This window comes from Heterodontus francisci, chromosome 32 (assembly GCF_036365525.1).
Source record: "Heterodontus francisci isolate sHetFra1 chromosome 32, sHetFra1.hap1, whole genome shotgun sequence".
NCBI classification, from domain to species: domain Eukaryota; kingdom Metazoa; phylum Chordata; class Chondrichthyes; order Heterodontiformes; family Heterodontidae; genus Heterodontus; species Heterodontus francisci.
In genome coordinates this window covers 13,877,824-13,903,941 of record NC_090402.1, presented here as the reverse complement: position 1 = coordinate 13,903,941, position 26,118 = coordinate 13,877,824, and the positions used below count along the sequence as shown (strand labels likewise).

Here is a 26,118-nt window from a genome sequence, read left to right as displayed (position 1 = left end):
ACTGTAGTTTTGTATTCCCTTCAAGTTGTCCCGAAGGTAGCTCCTCCTGCGTGATGTACCGAAGAATGTAAGGCCATTCAGCCCCTCGACGCTGCTCCACCATTCAATAGAATCATGGCGGCTCTTCTACCTTACTCCATTTTTCTGCCCTATTCTCATATCCCGGAACAGTTCCACAGGCACTGGCTGCCCTTCAGGCCACTCGTTGTCTGCTACTACACCGTTGAGTGTTGAGGGGCTATTCTCCCCTGGGGCCTTCACAGATCAGCCTGGTCCTGTTATCATGATGTCTACACATGCATTGTTCAGCCAGAGTTGCTTAGTAGTGATCAGAAGTGAGAGGTCTGACCTTTTTTTTTAACCCGCTTTGTTCCAACAGCACTCAGACTAATTAATATCAGACAAACCAGCACAAAGCACGCAGAGAGTTATCATCTGGAATGCGCTGCCTGAAAAGGTGCTGGATACAGATTCAATAATAATTTACAGAAGGGGATTGGATAAATACTTGAAGGGAAAGATTTGCAGGGCTATGGGGAAAGAGCAGGGGAATGGAACTAATTGGATCGCTCTTTCAAAGAGCCGGCACAGGCATGATGGGCTGAATGGCCTCCTTCTGCGCTGCATCATTCTATGACACTAGTCCTTTCCAGACCTCGATAGCTCAGTAGTGCACAAGATGGTGCATTTAATCACTGAACATGGGGCGAGGAGGAGAGATATACTCTCCATTCTGATCTCTCACTGCATGTTCCTATCTCTACTGAAGAGCAGAGATTAATTTTATGCATCACTTTCAGGGGCAGAATGAAGCTGCTGATGTGAATTCTCCATTAATATTCATAGGCTCTGGCTGTGATCCTCCAGCTTTATTTGCCTGTGATTGCTTAAATGTGGTATTGGCAGCAACACTCTCTTAGTTACAAGCTCTGAGCCCAGGCAGCCAGAACAGGGAAGGAAGGAAATTTACAGTCTATATTCAGCGAAGAGCTAAGCTGGAAGATGCAAGGGTTCCTGGTCGATGCTGAGTTGAGTGATCAGATGGTGATAGGAGTTGGTCCCAGTGATTATGGGCGAGAAAGAGAGGGAGCGAACCCCCTCCTCCAGGATCCTCACTATCTGCCATATCCCCTTCTCCCCTCCCTTGCCCTGGTTAGGTCGCCAGCAACTCACAGTCCCAGTGGACTTGTGAAGAATGGTTATTTTTGGAAGGTGCTGGAGGGTTCACAGTGAACATGAAGCACTGCACATGGCAGGTGTCTGCAACTTTGGGAGGTTTGGGAAGGAGGGGGTGATTGGCAAAGAAATGAACAAATACTGCTCCCTCCAAAAGGACAGTCAATTAATTTCGATACAAATAAGGGTTAAGTGGTACATTTTGGGGGGAGGAATAAGGAGGCTGCATGTTTCTTGGAAAATAAGCGTCTAAATTAATACTGAAGCAAAGGGACCTGGGAGTACAATCACATTATAAGTAGCAACGCAGGTTAATAGGCCAGAAAAAAGATGCAAACAAAGCACAGAGAAGATGGTTCCACTTGTGAGGGAGCCCAAAACTATCGGTCATAAATTATGCTAATTAATCCAATGAGGAATTCAAGAGAAGGTTCCTTACCCAGGGAGTGGTGAGAATGTGGAACTCGCTACCACAGGGAGTGGTTGAGGCAAATAGTGTAGATGCCTTTAAGGGGATAAACACATGAGGGAGAAAGGAAAAGAAGGATTTAGTAATCAGGGGAGATGAAGTAGGGTGGCAGAAAGCTTGCATGGAGCATTAACACTGTCTAACCCTGTTTCTTTTTCTTTTTTTTGAAGGTGGCCTTTATACCCCAGGTCCCTTTTATATTTTTGTTGAGGGGGCCTTTAATTCCCCAGTCCCCCTTTATATACATTTTAAAATAACTTTATTAAAAACAGATGAATAAACCAAAAACTCAAATTAAAATGCCATTCTCGGCATCGATGATGCACTCCAGCCCCTGCGGTGCCCACCGGTTGCGGAAGGGCCTGTAGCAGTTGGGCCAACTGACCTGTTTCTGTGCTGTAAATTCTATGTGTTAGAAAAATATAAATAACAAATATGTTTATTTGGTGAGTCTGTTGCCCCAGTTAAGGTGGTAATTCGTGCATTCTCTTAGAGAAGGATGATGATGTGAGGTCATGCTGTGCTTAGAGCTTGCAGCTTAATAATGAGCCCACCAGAAGAGCTTTTCACATCATTCTTTAAGAATGAGACCATGTCCAGACCCCCATCAGGCTTACAAAGAGGCAGGCATCTCATGAGGCTCTCATTTATTGAGTTCAACCTGTACAACCACTGTTACAGCTGGCATTAGGTCCATTCGATGATCTCACTACATTTATAACATACAGTTTTTTGCCTTGCTGACTTTCTAACTATAAACATGACTCTTAAAATTGATAAATCTAGGAAATGAAATTGAGATGAGGGATTCAATTATATCGACTTATTTTTCACGTCTTTTGAGGTTCTTTTTTGTGCCCTTATTTTGTTCTTGAGTGGAATAGAAATTGATTCGAGAGGTAATCAGATGCCTTCCTGGAGATAAATAGGAATGAGATTGCGAAAGCAGGCGTGGGCTTTTCAGACTCCCAAGGTTGTTATGTTAATTTGTGCCGTCTATGGTTCATCTTTCCCGGTAGCATTCCGAAACTGGCTGAATTGAATGAGTGGACCAGCACTGAGGAAGCTTCCTTCCAATTCCACCCCCTCACCTCACCATCTTCTGTGAAGACAGTTAGAGATTCTCAATGGTTTCCAGGTAGCTGCAGTTGGTAACTCGGTAATATGACAACATGGGGCTGAATTTTCCCATTCCTTGGAGGCGGGATCGGCAGCAAAGTTGGAAAATAGTGTGTCAGGTCGGTAACCCATTGCATTCCCGCCTCTGAGCAGTCTTGTCCGAGATGGGGCCAACGTGACGGAGGCTAACAACCCGGCAACCACAGATATATGATTATGCCCATTAATGGCCCAGTTGGGGGAACATTGGTGCTACTGGGATCTTCCCAATGGGTGGTTGAGCCCTCCGCTGAGGCCCGAGCCCAGAATTGAACTGGAGGCGGCCTCCAAGCAGCAGGCTGGGGGAGGGGGGGAGGCATCAACACCTCCTCTCCATCACCCCAGCAACGATCCACTGGGATGCAACGGCCCCTCCACAAGGATGGCCTGACTGCTATGGCCATGCCTGATTTTTAATTTTTCACTATCTTGCAGACAGCGCCTCCATTTTGAGGTGCCGTCACAGTCTCCTGCCTGCCTCAGCAATGCCCACCTCTCCCAGTGAGGCCGCTGGCTGGACATTGCAGAGGGCCCTCCTATTGGGTCTCCTGCTTCCCTGGTCCACCCACCATCCGAAATTAGAGGGGGATCCCAGAGTCGGCTTCTTAATTGGCCACTCTGGGAAGATTGCGAGTGACGTTCTGCCGTGGCCACTTCAGGGTTCCCAACCCAGAGTTGAGGCTGGCTTTGGGATCGTGACCTAACTTGGAATATTCAGCCCCTGGTGTGTGGCTATGGTCCAATTCCCTGTGCCCCTATTCTAGCGCTGAATGGGTAATCTCACTCACTGCACAGGGTGATTGGTGTGGGAACATGGAGAAATGCATGCTGGTGCTGTACTGCGGCACATACTGTCTCTCAGAACTGAGCTAATAAGATAAGTGCACCAAGAGCGTGAACCTTGAGCAATTTGTGAACAATCACGCCACTGTGCTTCCCTTCTGAGCTCAGTTGCTGTAAAGGTGTAGCTATCCTCCTTGTACACGTCATGCACAGGATTTAGTGGAGCCAGCGGGAGCCAGGCCGAAAAGATGGTGGGAATCCTGCCTCGGCCATTCAGGCCCCCCTGGCTCTATTTAACGGCGCTCGAGCAATTAATGGTCTAGTGCCGGGATCCCTGTCCCTTTAAGGATGGGGATCCTGCCTCCCAGAACTGCCAGCCAATCAGAGGGCTAGCAGCTCAGTCGTATCGGCAGCGCCGCTGGGAACAGTGGCCACAGCCGGTACTGCAGGAGGCCTTGGAACCAGGCCCAGGGCTGGAGACCTGGAGGGGAGATAAGTGAGGTGGGGTCACCGGGACCAGTTTAGCAGGTCTGGCAATGGGGGGAGGGAGCTTGGGCGTTGAGTGCAGTGGGAGGGGGTGGTTCAGTGAGGTGGATTGTTTTCTGCCGGGGGCCCTCCATGCGCCACAGATTGCCCATGGAGGAGGCTCCCCCGTCATGTTTTACTGGGCAATCTCCCTGTGTGGCGGAGGTTCCCCCCCCACCCAAATCCGCCGCTGGCTTATTTCTAGCAGCTGCAGGAAAAGACCCTTAAGTAGCTGATAATAGGCCTCTTAAAAGCCTCAATTTGCCTCTGGGTGGGAAGGCTGTCACAGCCTATCCCGCCCCCAACTAAATTGCAGTGCAACAGGAAGGCGACGGTCCTCTCCCCCCCACCACCCACCTCCCGTCGCAATTCTATGGGCCCCCCCACTGCCTCCCAGCCCATCTCTGGTGGGCCCATTAAACACAGCCCATCATTTACAGCAAGATAAATCACGCATAAAATGAAAAGTCCAATGAACCCTGCTTGAAAGTGCAAGTTTATGGCATTGGATTAGGACTGGATCAGGCTAAATTGTGATGCTCCCTACAGTCGAATAGCCTGATGACGCTCAGTGCTGGCTCATAAATGAGGCCTGCCAAGCGATAAATGGGCACTTAGTAATCTTTATTCCAGCATAGCTCAGTGCTTTCGGGAGATGTGAAGAGAAAAATGAGGATGGGGTGTTGTGCAGTGGTAGAGAGTAATTGGGTAAAGTAAGCACTGAGGTCACGATTCTGATTTTGTTTTGATTTAGGTCCTGAAATGGGTTGAAAAAACTATTCAGGCCTCTAAAGTCCATTTGCTGTCTACCAATCACAAGGACAGGGAGGAGCATCTCTGGCTGGTGCCCTTTGACCCTAGCCTAAAAGAGGTCACCATTTCCCTCAGTGGACCCACACCCGCCATAGAAATTCGGGACCCATCAGGTAAGATACAAGAAAATGAATGTTCTTGTTAGATAAGTAGACCTTCCATTTGCAGGTGTTGTTCATGGATTATTTATTCATTTATTTATACAATAGAAAAGATTGGGGTTTGAAAATTGACTGACACTGTAGGTTCGACACTGAATTTTTGGAACTCTGAGTTTTGGAATTGAACCCAGCCCAGACAGAAGGGATCAAAGTATCCCCGATGGTCTTTTTTATTCATTCATGGGATACGGATGCCGCTGGCTAGGCCAGCGTTTATTGCCCATCTCCAATAACTCTTGCGAAGGTGGTGATGAGCTGCCTTCTGAACCACTGCAGTCTGTGTAGTGTAGGTACTCCCACAGTGCTGATAGGGGGGCAGTTCCAGGATTTTGACCCAGCTACAGTGAAGGAACGGTGATATATTTCCAAGTCAGGATGGTGTGTGGCTTTGACGGGAAGTTGCAGGTGGTGCTGTTCTCGTACATCTGCTACCCTTGTCCTTCTAGGTGGTGGAGGTCACGGGTTTGGAAGGTGCTGTCGAAGGAGCCTTGCTGAGTTGCTGCAGTGCATCTTGTGAATGGTACACACTGCTGCCACTGTGCGTCGGTGGTGAAGGGACTTAACGTTGAAGGCGGTGAATGGGGTGCCAATCAAGTGGACTGCTTTGTCCTGGATGGTGTCGAGCTTCTTGAGTGTTGTTGGAGCTGCACCCATCCAGGCAGGTAGACAGTATTCCATCACACTCCTGACTTGTAGATGGTGGACAGGCTTTGTGGAGTCAGGAGGTGAGTTACTCACTGCAGAAAACGTAGTCTCTGACCTGCTGTTGTAGCCACGACATTTATGTGACCTGGTCCTGTTCAGTTTCTGGTCAACGGGAACCCCCAGGATGTTGATAGTGGGGGATTCAGTGATGGTAATGCTCTTGAATGTTAAGGGGAGGTGATTAGATTCTCTCTTGTTGGAGATGGTCATTGCCTGACACTTTTGTGGCGCGAATGTTACTTGCCACTTATCAGTTCAAGCCTGAATGTTGTCTCGGTCTTGCTGCATATGGGCATGGACTGCTTCAGTATCTGAGGAGTTGCGACTGTAGTTGTTTGTAAGGATCCGACTAACAAAAGGTCGGTCATTTTCACGCCAGATCTAAGTGAGAATGAACCCACAGAACAAAACTACCTTAAAGTCAGGACTGAAGTGCCGATCTCACTCAAACTATAAGCATTACTGATGTGGGAAGTGGAATTATTGACAATGGCACAGAAATGGGTCATCTTCTGAGATTATACAAAGGCACATTCTTCAGACAATTTAAAGATAAACTTTGTTTTGTTTGAGCTTGTTCTTTAACTGACCTGTGGGTGACTAGTGTGATGGTGTACTCCATCTTGATGGTTTAACTTTTCATTCATGTGTTTATATCACCTACTCCAGGATTTTGTAACTTGCAGTTTTTGGGACATCTGGTGATATTTATTCTTTATGATGGTGATACAGCCTTTCGTCCTTTTAGTATTGATTTTCCTTGTGTACTTCTGTTAACCTCAATAACTGATATTATTGAGCTGCCTCTTGCCATCAAATAGCCCAGCGGAATTATAGAAATGGGATGATGTTTGTTTCCAGCTTGTTCTGTTTATCCAGCTGTATCATGTTTTGGAAGCAATGTTAATTCTGATTGGACAGTGACTTGTGAGTTGGCTTTCTTGCAGGCTGGGTCATGTGGAGAGGGTTGGGTTTGAAGGAACTGTTGAATATTCCAAATTCAGCTCGAGTTGTCAATGTGAAAAACCCACGGCCTGGAATGTGGACAATCAAGGTAAGGAATACATCTGTGTTACATTAATATCATCAGGATCAATGTGGCTTTGAACTAAATATGCCATTCTCTCCTCCCTATGCATCCACGCTGTGTAGAAATGAAGATTCATCGCACTATCTAATTCACTCTTTCTGAGGGCTTCAAAAGTTTTATCTCCTTAATTTCTTCACTCTTCCTTTCCTCCAATCTGTAGCCTCCCAAAACTCTTGTTATCACCCGTCAGCTGTTTCTAGATTTATGCCACTTGCTCTCCTACTCTTTCAGTTTTGATGATGTTGTGCACTATGTGCCTTGGTTTCTCTGTGAAAACAAAGACTGGATTGATTGTTTAATACTGTCTCTGCTCTTGTTATTCTGCTCATTATATCCACCGGGGTGGTGATGACTAAGGTTTGTATTCTTTAAGCTCCGCAGCACTGGACGTCACTTTGTACGGATCACAGGAGTGAGTAGCATTGATTTCCGGGCTGGATTTTCCACAAAACCGATCTCAGACTTCCAGAAAACAAGCCAACGTCCAATTCAAGGTAGTTAAACTGAAAAGTTGTCCCTCTAACAGGGGCTCAAACCCATGCTTGTCAGTTATTACACAGAATTACACAGGGCTGGATTTTGTTTTCCCCCCAGGTGTCGGGTTCCGTGGAGGGGAACCTGAAGATGGGTCCAGATGAGGCCCTCCCTGGGCCTCGACGTTGTGAGGGCCTAACCCGATCCTCCCGGCAGCGGCGAGGCTCCGTGGCAGTCCCCCCGCCGCTGGGCGACGGGACCTCAATTAAAATATTCAAATCAATAAAATGAGTACATTTAAATAGACTTATCTGCGAACCTGAGGGCCAGCTGCCATCTTCAGCATGGCGGCCAGCATTCCTGCGTCTTCAATTCCCCGTCCAGGGAAATGTGACTGTACGCTGGTGGGGAGGGGGGAGGGGGAAAGATTTTCACTTTGGGGGATGGGGGGGGGGAAACGGGGTCAAGTAACATAATGGGTGCAGGGGATGGTGGGAAGGGTTGACCTTTAAACTTTGTGCAGGTTATGTGGGGGAACGTCAGATGTAAAAGGTAAGTGTTTTCTGGGGGAAGGGCAAATAGTTACTGAATCCTTTCCTTTATTAGCTGAGGTTTAGAATATTAGAGCAGGGAGGTTATGCTGGAACTGTATAACTCATTGGTTTGGCCACAACTTGAGTACTGTGTGCAGTTCTGGTCACCTCATTACAGAAAGGATGTAATTGCATTAGAGAGGGTACAGGGGAGATTTACGAGGATGTTGCCAGGACTCGATAAATGCAGCTATGATGAAGGATTGGATAGGCTGGGGTTGTTCTCCTTGGAACAGAGAAGGCTGAGGGGAGATCTGATTGAAATGTACAAAATTTTGAGGGGCCTGGATAGAGTGGAGGTGAAGGGTCTATTCACCTTAGCAGAGAGGTCAGTGACGAGGGGGCATAGATTTAAAGTGATTGGTAGAAAAATTAGAGGGGAGATGAGGAAAAGCTTTTTCACCCAGAGGGTGGTGGGGGTCTGGAACTCACTGCCTGAAAGGATAGTTGAGGTAGAAACCCTCAACTCATTCAAAAGGAGTCTGGATATACACCTCAAGTGCCGTGAGCTGCAGGGCTACGGACCAAATGCTGGAAGGTGGGATTAGAATGGGTGGAATGTTTTTTTGGCCGGCACAGATACGATGGGCTGAGTGGCCTGTTTCAGTGCTGTAAACTTTCTATGTTTCTATATTAATCAAATGTTACTAAAGGTATGATTCGGAGATGACTGATCAAATAACAGGCAAAAGAGTTTCATCAGTTACATTCACTACTAATATCACAGAACAATCCTGCCGAATGTTCAAGTGCAGAGTGAAGCTATCAAATGCTCAATCTGTGCAGCCCTAGCATAGCTGTGGAAATCTCTGCCTTAAAAACTGGTATGTTTTCACACACTCTAATGTTTAAATTTGGTGCAACAGCTTCTCAGGAACACTCTTTTGTTGGAATCTTGCTATCTATGGAAGACAGCCAATTGTTGAACGGGGCACATATTGTAATATGGGATTGGCACATTGGTCTTCCTCAGGCGTTAGGGAGAGGTGTTACCTGTGATTATTTACCTGTCCTTTTAATGTCCAGAATCCCTCGCAAACCATACATGATGTTATGCCCAAATGTTATTGTTTTAAACGCTCGTCCTGGATCAACGTCCCTCATTGGTTTAATCTCCAGTGGAAACAGTTACAATTTCTCTATCAGTATGTGAGGGGGCGAGAGTGGGAAAGCTTTGGATTTTCATGCTGGGAACACAAAGCAAAAATGGAAAGTGCTGGAAATGCACAGCCGGCCGGCAGCATCTAAAGGAAAACAATCGGGTTCACGTTTCACATTGAACTCTTTGTTAAGAAAGGCAGGAAGTTGCATATCCTCCTTCAGCCTCAGCAAACCCACCCCAAAAGGTCACCACGCCAGTGAGTGATAGGCTTCTGATAAATTGGATAAACCGAACACCCCATAAATTAACACTCTGAAAACAGAATTATTGGGGGGCAATTTTCAACAGCTGCCCACCTGTTTCTTGAGCTAAAAGATGGGTGCCAGAATGGCAGGGGAGGGAAGGGGTCTGAGCAACTCGTGACTATCCTCCTGATTGGGAGATAGGGAATGTCTCTTTGGGATGAAGGTGTCATGCCTAATGATTGAACCTGAGCTGGGCTGGTCTCTGCTGCTCCGGGCTGTGTTGATCAGCTGGTTTGGCTCTCAATTCGAACCTGGGGAAGAGATTGTTACTAGACCCTTGGCTCCAAATAACCTTCAACCCAATGCCCAAACAAGAAGGGTGGTGCCGGCTGGACAAACAGTGGGAAGCTTACCAGTCCTTGGTACTGATGCATGGTTTTAGTTGGTTAAACCTTTGCAGTACTCCTGTGCACACTTGTGCGACTCTATTCCTCAGCTCTGCTCACTCTGTAGTAAATTGTTCATCTGAGAAGACAATGTACTGGCCATGTTAAGCAAACAGAAACTCTTCCTCTGTGGGCTTCTCGGTAGTTCGGTTCAGAGTTCTTTCAACTGCGGTGATGGGTTTCCATGTGCACCTGACACCTAAAATAAATGTGGGAATGTAAGCGCAGAGCTAGAGGGCATGGGTTGAAAATCCACTTCTATTTCCAATGAAGACATTCAAAAAAGAGTCGGACCCCGGCCATTTAATCCTGGGGCAAAGTTCTGTACAAATACTTGGTAATCCCGAAGATGAATTAAGAAAAAAGAATCCCAAGTATTCATCCATCTTGCCATCTCCATTGTTTGAACAGGCTCCCTTACATCCAGAGGCAACATCCCTCCAGCATCAGCTGCAGAAGAACCATCACATCTCGTGGAGTCTTTAATCAATCTCGGCCTGTATCTGTCCCTGTTACCCACCCCAGTCCCATTCTCAGTCAGGTATTTACCCCTGCAGCTCCTGTTTGGCGCAGTTAATCGCCTCATTTCGCCGCTGTCTGTTTTACACTTCCACGTACAACAACAGCTTGCGTTTCACCTCACACTTTTTTGGGTTGAGTTTCATCTACCATGTGTCTGCCCATTCCACCAGCCTGTCTCTGTCCTTCTGAAGTCTATTACTACTGTCCTCAGTGTTTACTACACTTCGATGTTGTAAAACCTCCCAAGGCATTTCATAGAAGCATTATCAAGCAAAATTAAGACCCCGAGTCACATCAGAAGATAGGAGGGCTGGTGATCAAATTTCCTTCTGACCTCTCATCTTGCTTATGGATTGTTAAGGTTCCTTTAATATGTATTTAGTGCAAGTTACATCTCTTTATGATGTTGCAAATTTTCTACTATCATCACCACAGTGATACATTTGACTGAATTTGCAGCTTAGTCTTTTTTGTTTATACGTCACTGATTTTTTTTTTAAAAAACCTCCTATTCTCAGAAAATTCCCGTGTTCTCTTTCATTCCAGGGATCCTGACCCATATATTGTTGAACTGCTCGGGCCTGCACCATCCAGGACTGCTGGACCGCTTGGAGCTCCTCAGTACCTCTGGGGAGTCTCTGAAGAGCCTGCCCATTAGGCCGCATTCCAGCCGCAACACAAACACCATGTGGAAAGTTCCAGAATTCATGCCGCCCAATGAGAACTTCTTCCTGAAGGTGACGGGATACGACAGGGAAGGTTATCGTTTTCAGCGCCTGTCCAGTGTCTCCTACACAAACCTGGTCCCTGGTGAGAGAACTCATTGTATCGTCCTACTTCAGGGAGAAAAGAAAGAAAGATTTGCATTGATGTAGCTTCTTTCGTGCCCTCAGGACTTCCCAACGCACTTTACAGTCAATGCAGTACTTTTTCGAAGCATAGGCACTGTTGTAATGTAGGAAGTCCAGCAGCCAATTTGTGAATAGCAAGCTCCCACAAAGAGCAATGAGATAATGGTCCAGTTAATCTGCTTTTTCAGTGATGTTAGTTGATGGAAAAATATTGACCAGCACACCTTCCCTGCAAAGTAGCGTCATGGACTCTATTACGTCCACCTGTGAGTGCCTCAGTTTACTGAACCTGGGGACTCAAACCTACGGCCTCCTGACTTTGAGAAGAGAATGATACCACTGAGCCTTGACAGGCACTCGTTGGTTTGGCTGTGATGCACATCCATTATTTAGCTCCACACACAAAGAGTATTCACAGTGGTGAGGTAGCTCAGGGAGTCTAACACCTTGGAACTATCCCTTAACGAGCGCCAACACTTTAAGTTGAAGCGAGAAACCCAAATAGTGTGTTTTTTTTATCCTTTCATGGGATGTGGGCATCACTGGTAGGGCCAGAATTTGTTGCCCATCCCTAGTTGCCCTTGAACTGAGTGGCTTGCTAGGCCATTTCAACGGGCATGCAAGAGCCAACCACATTTCTGTGGGTCTGGAGTCACATGTAGGCCAGACCAGGTAAGGACAGCAGATTTCCTTCCCTAAAGGACATTAGCGAACCAGATGGGTTTTTATGACAATTGATGATCGTTTCATAGCACCGTTACTGAGACTGGCTTTTAATTCCAGATTTTTAATTAATTGATTGAATTTATTAATTAATTGAGTTTAAATTCCACCAGCTGCCGTGGTGGGATTTGAACCCGTGTTCCCAGGGCATTAGTCTGGGTCTCTGGATTACTAGTTTAGATTGTCTAGTTGATGGGACCGTGGGGAAGCAGTGGGGAGAATCAGGAAAACTTTGAAAAAAACTTAACATAGTTGTTAAAAAGGTTTGTGTGTCTGCTTTAGGGCCTCCAATAGTGAGAATGCTGAGTCAAACCCACTGTTACTACATGCAGCCTGCATCAATTCCCTGCTCTGTGGAGAGTCTGATTCCGTTCACACTGCGAATCGTCAGAAACGGGACCAGGATTCAACTAGACCGTCTGTTTCTGTGAGTAGGTGTGAAAACAATGTGGAGTGGCTGATGGTCAGAGACAATCTTATTTATCTTCCCCTGGTCTTCTGCCCTGCACTGGGCTATAGTTCCACCCCCTTACACCAACCTCTGGCACAGCTGCTGTTTGCCAGACCTGAGTCTAAATGGTGAATGTTGGGAGGTTACTTGACTGTAGCGGACCTCGCAGCAGTATCCAAGTCAAATATGTCCTCGCTCAACATGCTCTTTCCAGCACAAATCATGGGACAGTGATCAGGGGTGGGGTCCCTGGCTGATTTAAACTCTCCTTTGAGCACTGGGGCCCTGCAGAAGCTCTGTCACTGCCCTGGCTGAGATTTGCTAACGCAGTGCCGAGCTGGGATCTTCTGCTCTGAATGTTCCACTGCTGCACTGGGCAGCGCATTTAACAGATGAGCCAAAGGGAGAAGTGATTGGAATCTTTGGCCATGTGTTTTTATCAGAGGCCCAGAGATGGATGAAATGTTCGAAGTATTTATTGTACACAGTGGCCCACTGTGGGTAGATGTAGCCTGAAACGGTTTCCCATCTTGTTGGTTCCACTTTGGTCAGTGTGTCAGAGGGAGGTGGTGGGTGGAGACAAAGCCATTTATCCCAGAGAGGAAGTGGAAGCCAAAAAAATTAATTACTCACCAACAACAACGGCAAATTGCATTTATATAGCACCTTTAACATATCACAGGAGCGATGGAAACCGGGGATAGGCAAGAGGCCAGAGATCGTGCAACTCCTCTCAGTGTTTGCCCTCGATCTGTATTGGCCGAAGACTGGTAACAGATTGCCTGAATGGTGCTGAGCAGTCGCTAGCTGAGTCCACTACCTCTGACATTGCCAGTCCTGTTTATTTCTTTCCAGAATGTGTTATGGCTGATACCTTGGGCACAGCTTTTGTTTGTGAGTAGCTTCTTCAACAGCCATATTAACGTAAGGTGAGAAAATTCCATAGCTCGCATGCCTGTGTTTGCATTTACTTGGGATCTGTTACAGAAAATACAACTACAAAACCCAGAGGAACATAAACTGAAACTCAGTAATATCTGTTTGTGGCAGTGGAAGGAATGCCAATGTTGAAATAGCTCATCGAGAACCTCTAGTGGCAGAAACTCAGTATTGCAGTATATCCCCAGTCGAGGGAGACCCTTCCTTCACACTAGCGTCTCAAACAAATGGTATTTCCATTCGACCAAAAAACCTACCCTTGACTATACGATTTGACAATTGGTGCAGTGTGGATCTGCTTTGCAATTGTGTTTCTCATCCTACATCATTTTACTGCTGAATTTTGCCTTTTCAGGGACACAGTGAATACGACATGGGAAATCCCTAGTGTTTCTGGAGCCGATGAAGGTTTTTATGACTGTGTGGCTATCAGTAGCTCGGGCACAGGCATAGCTCGAACATACTTGGTTGTTACTGGTGAGTAGTTAGTGAGGCTCTGATTTGGGCATTGATGCAACTGAAAATGTTGTATATCAGCTTTTTGCACAAATATCCTGATCTGTCTGTCCCGAACATGAACACAGGAACAGCACAAGATGTAGATTTGCAGGTAATTTTTTTTTCATCAGACAACATAAAGAACTCATTACACTCATGATCTTAACCTCTTCCCACAAACTGTTTTTTTTTTCTTTATTCTGGTCTTAATCCGAAGCAGATGATTTTATAGTTTCCGTCCAAAACACACCAAACTGAACAGCTCTGCAGTCTTGGTAACACATGTAGCTGTCTGTCTGCATTACTGTGTGACAGGGCAGCAGCAATTGCCCACATTCTCAATCTCTGCCTGGCTGCTCATTCTGACGCCTGCCGTTGCAGCACCAGATGGGTGGATAAGCAAGATGCGAGTTGATAGCAGCTCTCTTGTCTGGATGGGGATCCTTGCTGCTGCATCAGGCACTCCCAGCTCAGGTGTGACGCAACTTAGTTGCGGAGCAAAGGCCCCTCTGGCGTCTCCCCCAATGATGTGCCTCGGCCATGACCTCAGATAAAGGCCTTCCCGCTGTACCATTTTCCATTTGATGGGGCAGGTCACTTGGTGAGTTTCGGTCTATCGGGATCAGGAAGCCTACAGGGAGACGGGAGCTCCCTCTCATCATTCTGGGCTGGATTTAAATCCCGGTTTCAGAGTGCCGAACCTACCTGGACTCCTGTGAAAGTTAATGTACTGAATGTGTCCATTATGCTTAGCACGTACAACAACAACTTGCATTTATGTAGCACCTTTAAGGTGGTTAAACGTCCCAAGGTGCTTCACGGGAGAGAGAGAGATTATCATACAAAATCTGACACCAAGTAACATAAGGAGATATTAGAACAGATGACCAAAAGCTTGGTCAAAGAGTTAGATTTTAAAGAGTGTTTTAAAGGATAAAAGAGAGGCGCAAAGATTTAGGGAGTGAATTCCAGAGCTTAGGGCCTTGGCAGCTGAAGGCACGGCCACCGATGGTGGAGCGATTAAAATTGGGAATGTGCAGATTGGCTTTGGTCTGGAATCCAGTATCATGCTGGGGAGTCAGGTGTGCGGATTTAGTTTGAGATCAGTTTGGCTGTGTTCCCTACATGGTTGAATAACTGGCCACCCATGGCTTCTTGAGTCAGTGCAGTCAATATGGGAGGCAAGAAAATTGTTTAAAAATGTATCAGGTGGGAGTTTAAGACATAATTATTTTGTTCCTCCCTCTCCTGAAGGTGCTGACTCCTTATAGGAGATGGTTCCAAGGGCACTGGTCATCCTCCGGTATCTTGCTAGAGGGCTGGTTATATTATCATGGAGGGCAGAGGAGATGAAGCTGACCCAGCCCTAACAGCCACATGTCCAGCAGGGGTTGCAGGATAGTCATCAGCAGTGGGCGCCCTGTCCTACTGTTTTCCCTCCCTATCCGAGGATGCCATAGACCAATTGGAATACTTCCATTCCCATCCAGACTGACATCAGTTGACTCAGGTCGGAGCAGGGGTTGAATTTAGGGGACTGCCCCCCCACCACCCCCCTCCCCCCAACTCCCAACGTGTCTGACTCCATGTCTCTCACTGGACAAACCCTCACTGAATCCTCTGAAGGGCTATGTAAGATAGATGTGTAGAATAGAATGATCATCATTCCAGGGCACCTGTAATCTTCATTCATTGCCACAAAACCTTTTTCTCCCCAGAACCACCTCCTATTGTGGAGATTCCTCAAAACGTCACAGCATTCCCAGGGGATCAGGTGGTCCTGACATGCAGAGTCCTGGGAAGTGTCCGATATAACATTACCTGGATGCGGGATGGGACTGAGCTTCAGGCTGACAATAAGCATATTACTCCTTTGAACAATTCATCTCTGGCATTTTGGGATGTGCAGTCGGAGGACGCCGGGCGCTATGAATGTTTGGCAGTCAATATGCACGGATCAAGTCGAGCCTCCGTGTGGCTGTTCATCCCTGGTAAGAGTGGGTCTAGGATTGTCTCCATCTTCAGGGGTGTAAAATTGATATGTTTCAGTGGCCTTGAGGAAAGTTGAGTGATGAGCAAATCGGGCGATTCAGGACATTGGGAATTTGAACTTCCTCAGAACGATTTAAGGAAATTTGGCTTGTTCTCTTTGGGAAAAGAGGAGACTTTGAGGTGACACAATTGACGGTTTCAGGATTATTAAGGACTTTGGTAGAGTAATTCAAACAAATTGCGTAGTATAACAAGAGTTAAAGATAAGGAAATAAGAAGTAGGGAGGGATGCTGGGTGGAACGTTTGTTTTAAAAGAAAGGAATAATCCTGTGTAATAAGTCCCAGGGAAAGCTATAAACAGGATTTATTGGTTGCTAGGTTGTTTGGTAAATGTCGATGCACCAGGTTGCCAGGGCCTAGTGAGCCTTTCCTTCTTTTGTTCTTCTATTAATGGGGAATATTTTCTTTTGCCTCTTAATGTATTGTATTGTTAACCAACCATTCACTTCACCCTCCTTGTAAATATCCTGGAAGCTGGTGGGTGATGGTGTAGATTTTTCAGCGGCTTTATCTAGAGGTTTTTCTCATTGGCCATGTGATAATGGGATGCTACAATTGACTAAGGACATAACAAATGAAAAACAAAAGCCAAATGCTGCAGATGCTGGAAATCTGATAAAAACAGAAAATGCGCAGCAGGTCTGGTAGCATCTGTGCCGAGAGAAACAGAGAACATTTTCTAACAAAAGGTCATCGACTTGAGACGTTAACTTTGTTTCTCTCTCCACTGATGCTGCCTGACCTGCTGCATATTTCCAGTATTTTCTGCTTTTATTTTACATAACAAATGGGGTAGCCATCCTTCAGGACCTTCTCGTGTCTTTGTTTGCAGAGGCCCCACGCGTTTCTGTCAGTCCCAGTTCACAGAGCTTTCTGAGGGCAGCGGAGGTCCGAATAGGCTGCACTGCTGCCAGTTATCCTGATCCTGGAATTGTCTGGATTCATGAGGATACACTTGTGACTAATAATGACAGGTGAGGGACTTGGAATTTTGCCGTCTTTCACTGAAGTGCGGGAGGTTGGACGTGCCTCACACAGGCGTGTACTTACAGATTAAGCAGAACATTTTCTCCCGATGGCTCAGTGGGTAACAGCACCCATTGTGCCTGACCTGAATGGGGAGATCCAGTGCTCATTGCCTGGACTGTGCTGAGTTCACTCATCTCAGTCTGACCGGCAGTGACAGTGCTACGTGACCAGGAAGGGTCACCATCCAGAAACTTGTGCTTTGGAATTTGCATGTGCTTGGACATCAAGTCAGAACTGGAACACTCCCCTGCAGTTGAATGTCAGGTCAACTGTCTGGGATAGAACATAAAGAATGGCCAATTGGGTAAGTTCCTGGAAGGTGCTAACTGCTTGTGGAACTGCAGGCCAACATGGGCGAGCACCTTAAGATTGGGGTATGGGGTAATAATTTGGAGGGGGGGGGTTGGGGGAAGAGGAGATGGTACAAATCAAATTCCACATTGCCTTTAAGGAGTGCAGAGACCAACTGAGTCACTTTTTTATCTTTCCTTTCACTTCTGAGAGTTACTTCAAAGTATGAACATAAAATATGAATGAGTGCCTCTTAAACCAGCAGAGTAGCCTCCTTATCTCTCAGTGGGACATTCACACTTCCGACCTTTGTGGCCTCTCTGAGTGAATACCAAATAGAACCACTCTTGTACACAGTGATCAGGTGAAGAGTAGAATGGGCCATTACCTAGAAGGGGTGGGGATGGGGTGCAGGAAACAGGAGTAAAATAAAGAGATTTTACATCCTGTAAGAGATGAGTTTTAACAGATTTTTCCAGCCTCATTTAGATGCTATGGGTTGGGGTGGGTTGGGGTAGAGGGGTTTGTGGGGGGAGGCTTTGAAAATACCTACAAGATTAGATTTTTGTCCTCTGTAGGAGGGTTACTCTCTGTTCGGTTTTCGGACTAAACAGTCTGCTTTTTGAGTGCGCTTTTGAGAAATTTATACGTGTATAAAGAAAAGAGTCTGTTTCAATTATTCCTGGACATGGCCACATTGATAATGAAGATGACTGAGATTCTCAAAGAATTTTTTTTTTTATCAATAAAGAGTAAACATCAGTAAACATCAAACCCAAAGTGTAATCCTACCTTTGGTCTCTCCCTGTCCAATGGAAATCCAACAATATACACTGGCTGAACATTGGAACCATCCACAAGGTTTCCAGCCCCTTATGCAGCAGGCTAACAGCTACACCGGTGATAACTGTGTATCCTTCTCCAGTATCAGGACATGTCGAGTTGAGGAAGCCATCACTTCAACTACTGGAGAGAAAAGTTGGTGCAATTTTTTTTTAAACATACTGCTCAAGGCAGCTGTGTTATTAATTCCAAGGAACTTCGGAAGAATGAATTTCTGTATGCCACCTTTTAGTTAGATTTCTCTTGCAGTTTGTATTCTGGAACAATTTAGACCATTCGTTTAAAAAGAGTTGCGATCTCCCCATGACATTAGCCAAGAAAGCAAGTGAGCAGCCGGACACGTGGGTGAGCTTCTCCTCGTACACTAATTACTGATAACACTGCTGTGCAGCTGAATCAGATGGCAACCATCTTGAATTTGAGGTCGGAACATTTGTGGATCTGGTGTTTACGTTTATATTCATTTCCAAATAATTGTTGACTGTAAGAGACATAAAGTATAGAATATTTTAAAACTTAATTTGCATTTAATTTGCAATCTTAGTTTATTTGATCTGAACTGCGCTGGTTGGCAAGATGTTGGGTATTTGTTCTCACCTGGACTGGACCAGTTGTAACTGTCTGGAATTTAACTCTTCACCAGTCATTCTACCCGTGGGGGATTTGCAAAGATTCTTGAGAGATTAATCTTCCAGTGTCCGCCACATGCTATTTAACTATAGTCTAACTTAATAGATTTTGGCAATAATCAGATGCTGAATATGCACATGAAAATGCCATGACTTTTCAGACTGCACATGGTTTCCTACTCCTGATCTCGCATAAAGCCCCAGGACCTAAACCATCACAGCCTTTAGTTTTTCTCCAGCTAAAGGCTCCTTGCTCTTCACATCGGACCTCGTGTCTGCAAACACTTTGGTTAAAGCCTTCAAACTCTACAGCAGTAGGTTAGATTAATCAGATGTTAGAGGATAAAACTGCATTGAACTCAGCTGTAATACTCCTCCACAGTTGAATATATTACTTAGTATTTACAGCACAGGAACAGGCCATTCAGCCCAACTGACCTGTACCAGTATTTATACTGCACAAGAGCTTCCTCCCACCTTAAATCTTATCACCCTAACAACAGATCCTTCTATTCCTTTCTCTCTCATGTACTTATCTAGCTTCCCCTTGAAGGTATCAATGTGAGTTGACTCAACCAATCCATGTGGTAGCGAATTCCACCTTGTGACCACATTCTGGGTAAAGAAGTTAATAGCCGGAGAACATGCAGTTTGCGTTCTCGTATTCCATTCAGAGCCAGAGAAATTGGGATTGATGGCTAGTCTTTCATAATTCACTTGCACTTGGATTGTTATAGGATCACCTATTGATGACCTGTTTCAAACAAGCTGTTTGGAAATTGTGTCCAGTTAGGCATTCTTTGGTCCCCATTTAGGACATGAATTCAGTTTTTCTTAAGTAACCATGTTTGCTATTCCAATCTCTTCGAACTTGAGTTAGATTAATTAACTGGTCATTCATTGTTTGTGAAACCTTACCTAATCAAGAGTCATGTCTGTACTTCAAAAAGTAATTCATTGGTTGTGAAGTGTTCTGGAATGTACCAGGCATGTGATAAAGTGCTTCATTAATGCAAGGTCCTTTAAGTGAAAAGTTGCAATGTTGGTTTTGGCTTGCAGTGTTTAGTAAACTGCAATCCCTCATTGTAGATACCATTTGACATTTTGATAGGGTGATAGTGTTTTTACTCTGAGGCCACTTTGCAGTTCCACTTGGGTCAAAAAAATACAAGTAAAGGCTGGAATATTGCTCATACTGCATAGATGGTTGTTGAGGTCAAGATTATGATGTGTCTAATACAGAGTAATTTAAGGAGCTTCAGTTATTCATTTCCTATGGTGCAAAGGCTGGAAGAAAACAGTAATGAAGCAGCATCGACAAATGAATAATTGAGTGCTTTCTGCACACTACAGGTTGGCTTCAACCTGCCAAAATCACTGTTAATGGGATGTTAATGACCTCTCAAATTGAGATCGATAGACTTACAGAAGAACATAAGAAATAGGAGTAGGAGTAGGCCATACAGCCCCTCAAACCAACTCTTCCATTCAATAAGATCATGGTGGATCTTCCACCCCAGTTCCACTTTCCTACCCTATCCCCATATCTCTTCATTCCATTAATGTCCAAAAATCCCACCAAACAGCTGGCTGCTGCTTTAGTAGGGGCTTACTCTTGGGCGGTTGAAGTGTTGACCTGTTTCTGATGGGAGGCCACTTTCAACAGGCAAATCAGGGTCCAATGATGTACAGGCAATGACCATGTCTAACAAGAGAGATTCTCACCTCTTCCCCTTGACATTCAATGAAACTAACAGTGCTGAATCCCCCACCTGGGAGAGGGGGGTATCACCGTTGACCAGAAACCTAACTACACCAGCGACATAAATAAGATGGTTACAAGAACAGGTCAGAAGCTGGGAATTCTGTGGCGAGTAACTCACCTCCTGTCCACCATCTACAAGGCACAAGTCAGGAATGTGATGGAATACTCTCCACTTGCCTGGATGGGTGCAGCTCCAACAACACTCAAGAGGCTCGACACCATCCAGGACAAAGCAGCCCACTTGATTGGCACCCCATCCACCACTTTCAAAATACACACCCTCCACCACTGACGCACAGTGGCAGCAGTGTGTACCATCTACAAGATGCACTGCAGCAACTCACCAAGGCTCCTTCGACAGCACCTTCCAAACCCGTGACCTCTACCACCTAGAAGTACAAAGGCAGTAGGTGCATGAGAACATCACCGCCTGCAAGTTCCTCTCCAAGTCACACACCATCCTGACTTGGAACTATATCGCCGTTCCTTCACTGTCGCTGGGTAAAAACCCTAGAACTCTCTTCCTAACAGCACTGTGGGTGTACCTACCCCAAATGGACTGCAGAGGTTCAAGAAGGCAGCTCACCACCACCTGCTCAAGGGCAATTAGGGATGAGCAATAAATGCTGGCCTTGCCAGCAATGCCCACATCCCATGAATGAATAGAAAAAAGGACCCTGGTTGTTGTTCTAGCACAGAATTGATCACATTGTGTGCCGAATACTTTCTGACCACTTTCACCAGGGATAGAGCTGTAAATTACCTTTGGGGGCCCAGGAGGAGCTGAAACGCTCCTATGTGCCTCACAAAACACTATGGACTGCTTCCACCCGAGGCTTTGCCTGTCCCTTTTGCTCCCTCCCGCCCTCGGTCTTGCCTATCTCCTCCACCCCCACCCCCCACCCTCCCTACCCTTGCCAGTGTCCCAGGAGACTGACGTTCCTGTGGCCTAAAACTGTTGAGCTGCCTCGGAATGCTTGTTTCGTGTCAGATTGAAATGAAACCTGGGCCTCAAATTTGTGGTGGCTTATTTGCTGTCAGTAATGATGACCGATTGGGCGCTGTGCCGGGATTGGCCGCACCACAGTTAAAACCCACCTGCACGTGACTTGCAGGGATGCTGCTCACCAAACAGGTTACAGTTCATTTCACTTGTTGAAAGCTACTTTCTAGTCAGTTCTCCATCGGTTTCCATTTGTCAGCATGTGCAAGGCTGGTGCAATTGTCACACATTTACTAAGCATTACTAAATTTAACTGCAGCATATGGTGATGTTTTTAGTAGATTGGTTCTGAATATTAGTGATATGGCTCTGTTCCAGAGGCGCGTTCTCCTAAATCTTTACTACACATGGCAGATGGGATTTAATGTTAAGAGTTGTGAAGTTATACAGTTTGGAGGAAGAATGAGGAAAGGCATTATAAACTAAATATGAACTGTGTACAGTTTTGGTCTCCTTACCTAAGGAAGGATATAATTGCCTTAGAGGGATCGCAACGAAGGTTCACTAAATTGATTTCTGGGTTGAGAGTGGTGTCCTATGAGGAGAGATTGAGTAGAATGGGCCTTTATTCTCTGGAGTTTAGAAGGATGAGAGGTGATCTCATTGAAACATATAACATTCTTAGAGGGCTTAAAAGGGCAGATACTGAGAGGCTGTTTCCCCCTAGCTGGAGAGTTTAGAACTAGGGGTCATAGTCCCAGGCTAAGGGACCAATCATTTAGGAATGAGATGAAGAGACATTTCACTATAGGATTCCTAGCCTATGACCTGCTGTTGTAGCCACAGTATTTATGTGGCTGGTCCAGTTCAGTTTCTGGTCAATGGTAACCCCCCAGTATGTTGATATGGCCTCCTCGGCCCCTATTTCTTATGTTCTTATGTAAATGGTACAATATAAAGGGGCTGCAGGAACAGAGAGGTCTGGGGGTGTATGTACACAAATCTTTGAAAGTGGCAGGACAAATTGAGAAGTCTGTTGAAAAAGCACATGGGATTCTGGGCTTTGTAAATACAGGAATAGTGTACAAAAGCAAGGAAGTTACGCTAAACCTTTATAAAACACTAGTTTGGCCTCAGCTACATTGTTGTGTTCAATTCTGGGCACCACCTTTTGGGAAGAATGCCAAAGCCTGGGAGAGGATACAGAAGAAATTTGCTAGAATGGTAAGCAGGGATAAGGGACCTCAGTTATGTGGAGAGATTAGAGAAACTGGGGTTGTTCTCCTTACAGAAGAGGAGATTTGAGAGAGTAAATCAGTGGCAGAAGGATCTGTAACCAGAGGACGCAGATTTACAACGTTTGACGAAAGAACCAGAGGTGACATGAGGAAACAATTTTACACTGGGAGTTGTTATGATGTGGAATCCACTGCCTGAAGGATGGGTGGAAGCAAATGCAATAGAGATTTCAAAACGGAATGGGATAAATACGTGGAGGAAAAAAAAAATACAGGGCTGTGGGGAAAGGGCAGGGGAGTGGGGATCAATTGGATAGCTCTAACAAAGAGCTGGCACAGGTATGATGGGCCAAATGGCCTCCTTCTGTGCATATCATTCTGTAATCCTATGATGCTTTTTACACTCCCATGCTATGTGGCGGATGCAGAATGAAAGGTAAATATAAATGAATTGTTTATAGGGTCTCCTTGAATCGTTGAGTAATAAACATTCTCCACTCATCACAATTGCATTCTTTTGGTTCCCCAGTACCTGCTAGGGTGTAGCTTTGAAGGGGTGAGCATCAAGTGGTCGGTGAGTTTTAACTTAACCTCTGGTTAAAATGAGTTTGTGCGATAGCATAGGCCGTGGGGCTTTGTAAAACGTAGGAGTAGGAGACCTAGTGTAGCATCACCTATGCACACAACACTTAAGTGTGTATTCAGCACTTGGCAGCAGCCAAGGCACTGTTTGTACAGTGTGTGGAGTCAGTGAATGGATGAAGAGAGGCCAATGAGCCATTCACAAAAATGTTTTTAGCTTTTCTTCAAACTCTTGTCACACTTAAAGTTACACAGAGGAACCCAAAACCACAATTAAAATAGGCTACAAAATTCACATCAACAGTGGACAGATAGCCAACAAAAACTACTTGAATAAAGAAAGGTTGGCCAATTACAATAAACGATTACAATGTCTACAGAAAGGTTGGCCAGTAAAAACAACCATTGACAAAGCATTGACAAAGATGGCCAATTATTAAAATAAAGATAAAAAGAAATCACAGAGATGAAAGGAAGTTATTTGTGAAACTGAGGAAACGCCTCAATTATTTGCTGCTCTTTCTACAGTTGCAGCAGTGCCCAGACTTACTGGCAAGGATAGTATCTGGGAATAATTACTTCGATTGCGTTAATAACATGGATGCGTTCAATCTCAAGGATTTATTACTGGCTACTACTCTTGGCTTTGAGTCAGGCTACTGGTGCCTTAACATCAAAAGGGCACACTAATAAGACTTCACACTTAAATAAATTGTGTTTTTTTTTGTCGTAGTTGGCTCTCCTTTCTTCAATGAACATAATTTAAAAAAAATTTATTAGACCAAACTGAAAATTAATTAATCCAACCTGGCTATGTCGGTCCACTGAAAGTTGGAATTGGACCTCAGTTAAATTGTTTGCTGACAGGTCTAACGATACTCCCTAGATTTGGGGGTTGCCTCACTGCGTGTGTGTGCTCCAGTCAGAGGAAGCAGCAGAAAGCATGTACAGATCCCACAGCCTGAAGCAGAGTTAAAGAAAGAGAGAGGAATACACTGTGTTAACAGCACTTAGCTGCCCCTCGACAACCCCCCCCCCCCCCCCATGTGATGACCGCCCATGAGATGATGTGATCCCCTGGACTGGTTTCGATTACCTGAAGATTTTTCCAGAGTATTTTCTTGCCTTATTGGCCCTGGATTATTCCAGTCTCCTTTTTGCCCCTCTCCCAGGAGATCACATTGCTCCGGGGGTTGTTGGATGGGAAGTATGGGATACAGAGGGGTTGGTAAGAAGTGTTTAAGCGTAACAGTCTTGCCATCACGGTGTGGGAGAGGATCGATGGGCCAGAAGGTCTTTTCCTGCCTGTCAGTTTTGTAAGTGCATATGGAGTTTAACTGCTGTTAGCATGGGCCAATTTGGGAGTAATTGATCTTGAACATTGTGTGGAAGTTTCCATTTGAAAACCTGCAGAGGACAGTACTTGTATCTGAGTGGAATTGGATGTACTGTTAGCACTACACGCCCATGAGCTGACTGAATGGGAATGATCACATGACAGATGCCTGAAGGAGAGAGAGGCTTAATTTTTTTCTGATTATGTAATTTTTTTGGGTTGTTCGGGTGGAGTAATGTTTGCATTTTCCCCCTATATTTCCTTCTGTAGCCTTCCAGTACAATATACCTTCGCTGCTTAGCTGACTGGAGATCTGACTCCATAGAGCACTATCCTGGACATTAACCTCCAGCAGGAATTAGACCCATCGGCATTAGTGTGATGGCGCAGATCCCACAGGAACTTCCAAAGGGCATGTCCTTGAAGGGGATTCATTTGCAGTGTTAGGAAAAAGCTGTGGAGTGGGACTAATTGGGGAACTCTTCCAAAAGGGCTGGCACAGGTATGACAGGCTGAATGGCCTCCTCCTGTTCTGTAAGAGTCTATGATTTAGTCGCTGTCACCAGTTCTCTGGAATGGAAAATTCAGCGGTTGACTGTTACTGGTTGCTGCTGTCTGGGGTGCTTCTGAAGGAGAATGGTAAGTGCACTAAGCAGCACTGAATGTTATGAAGCCCAGTCTATAACTGAGACACAAGACAGTGGAGGAAACTTTACTGTCTGTTCACTCTGCAGTTTAGTGTGGAAGGTACAGGGATGGCAGGACTTGGATTACTGATCTACCAAACATCAATTCTGTGGAGACAAATATTGAAAATCTAGTTCAGAAAAATAAGCTCGCGCCGTAAGTGAAGCTTCTGTGTAGTTGGCCTGTCAGTCCAAACTCAGGACTGTGGGAGAATACTTCAACACGGTGTCTAAAGTTGCACTTTTGCTAGAAGTTCCCAACTTAGGAACTCAGATTTAGAAATTACTGTTGGGATGTCAGGACAGAAACACTTATTGCATTCCTGTTATATATATCTGTCTTACACTTTGTTAGAGGTGCCAGCCTGTGTTTTTTAAATAAGTTAGCTAAAAACTTCATTTAAAGCGGAGTGTCACGTAAACACACAAAAATGTTGTCCAGTAATATTCCCAAAAGTTATTTTCCTGTGCTTCTTTGGACAAAGTCCAGTGTTTACATTTCATTTCTCCAGAGGTATTAGACACAAGGTCATCAACTGCTTAAAGACATGGTGAACTGTCCCTGTGTCTGCCTGATGGTTTTAATTTGGATTCTGTCCATTTTTCTCTCAGACTCACCGTCAACCAATATGGCACTTTAATAATAAAAGACGCTGTCCCAGAGGATGCCGGGATTTACATCTGCCTTGCATCAAACACGGTTGGAACAGACCGAGAGGAAGCGAGGTTGAAGTACACAGGTAAGAGGAGCAAATGTGGAATGTGCCTGTAATAATAATTGCTGTCAGATCCACCTTCAGTCAGAGAAAGAGTGAGTTCCAAGTACTTGCTCTGATTTTAGGCTGCTACACACAGGACAGGAAGAAATCACTTTAGAGATACATTATATTAATATCTAGTTAATATATTTTTCTTTCATTTGTAATTATATTGATAACTGGGAGGGGGTGAAATGTAGAACAATTTCAATATTGTTCAGAGTGTTATGACCGAGCTTGG

The 26,118-nt window shown here is 45.3% G+C and overlaps 1 protein-coding gene across 1 annotated transcript in view; it reads left to right on the top strand.

The window, feature by feature from the left end:
• The window catches only part of LOC137347460 (hemicentin-1-like), a 331,927-nt gene that overhangs the window by 65,585 nt on the left and 240,224 nt on the right, over positions 1-26,118 (top strand). Inside the window, exons 5-13 of the mRNA XM_068011904.1 lie at positions 4,866-5,037; positions 6,738-6,844; positions 7,254-7,374; positions 10,809-11,072; positions 12,119-12,263; positions 13,582-13,703; positions 15,443-15,715; positions 16,610-16,751; positions 25,732-25,859. Coding sequence (XP_067868005.1) covers positions 4,866-5,037; positions 6,738-6,844; positions 7,254-7,374; positions 10,809-11,072; positions 12,119-12,263; positions 13,582-13,703; positions 15,443-15,715; positions 16,610-16,751; positions 25,732-25,859 — 1,474 coding nt within the window. The remainder of the gene's footprint in view (positions 1-4,865; positions 5,038-6,737; positions 6,845-7,253; positions 7,375-10,808; positions 11,073-12,118; positions 12,264-13,581; positions 13,704-15,442; positions 15,716-16,609; positions 16,752-25,731; positions 25,860-26,118) is intronic.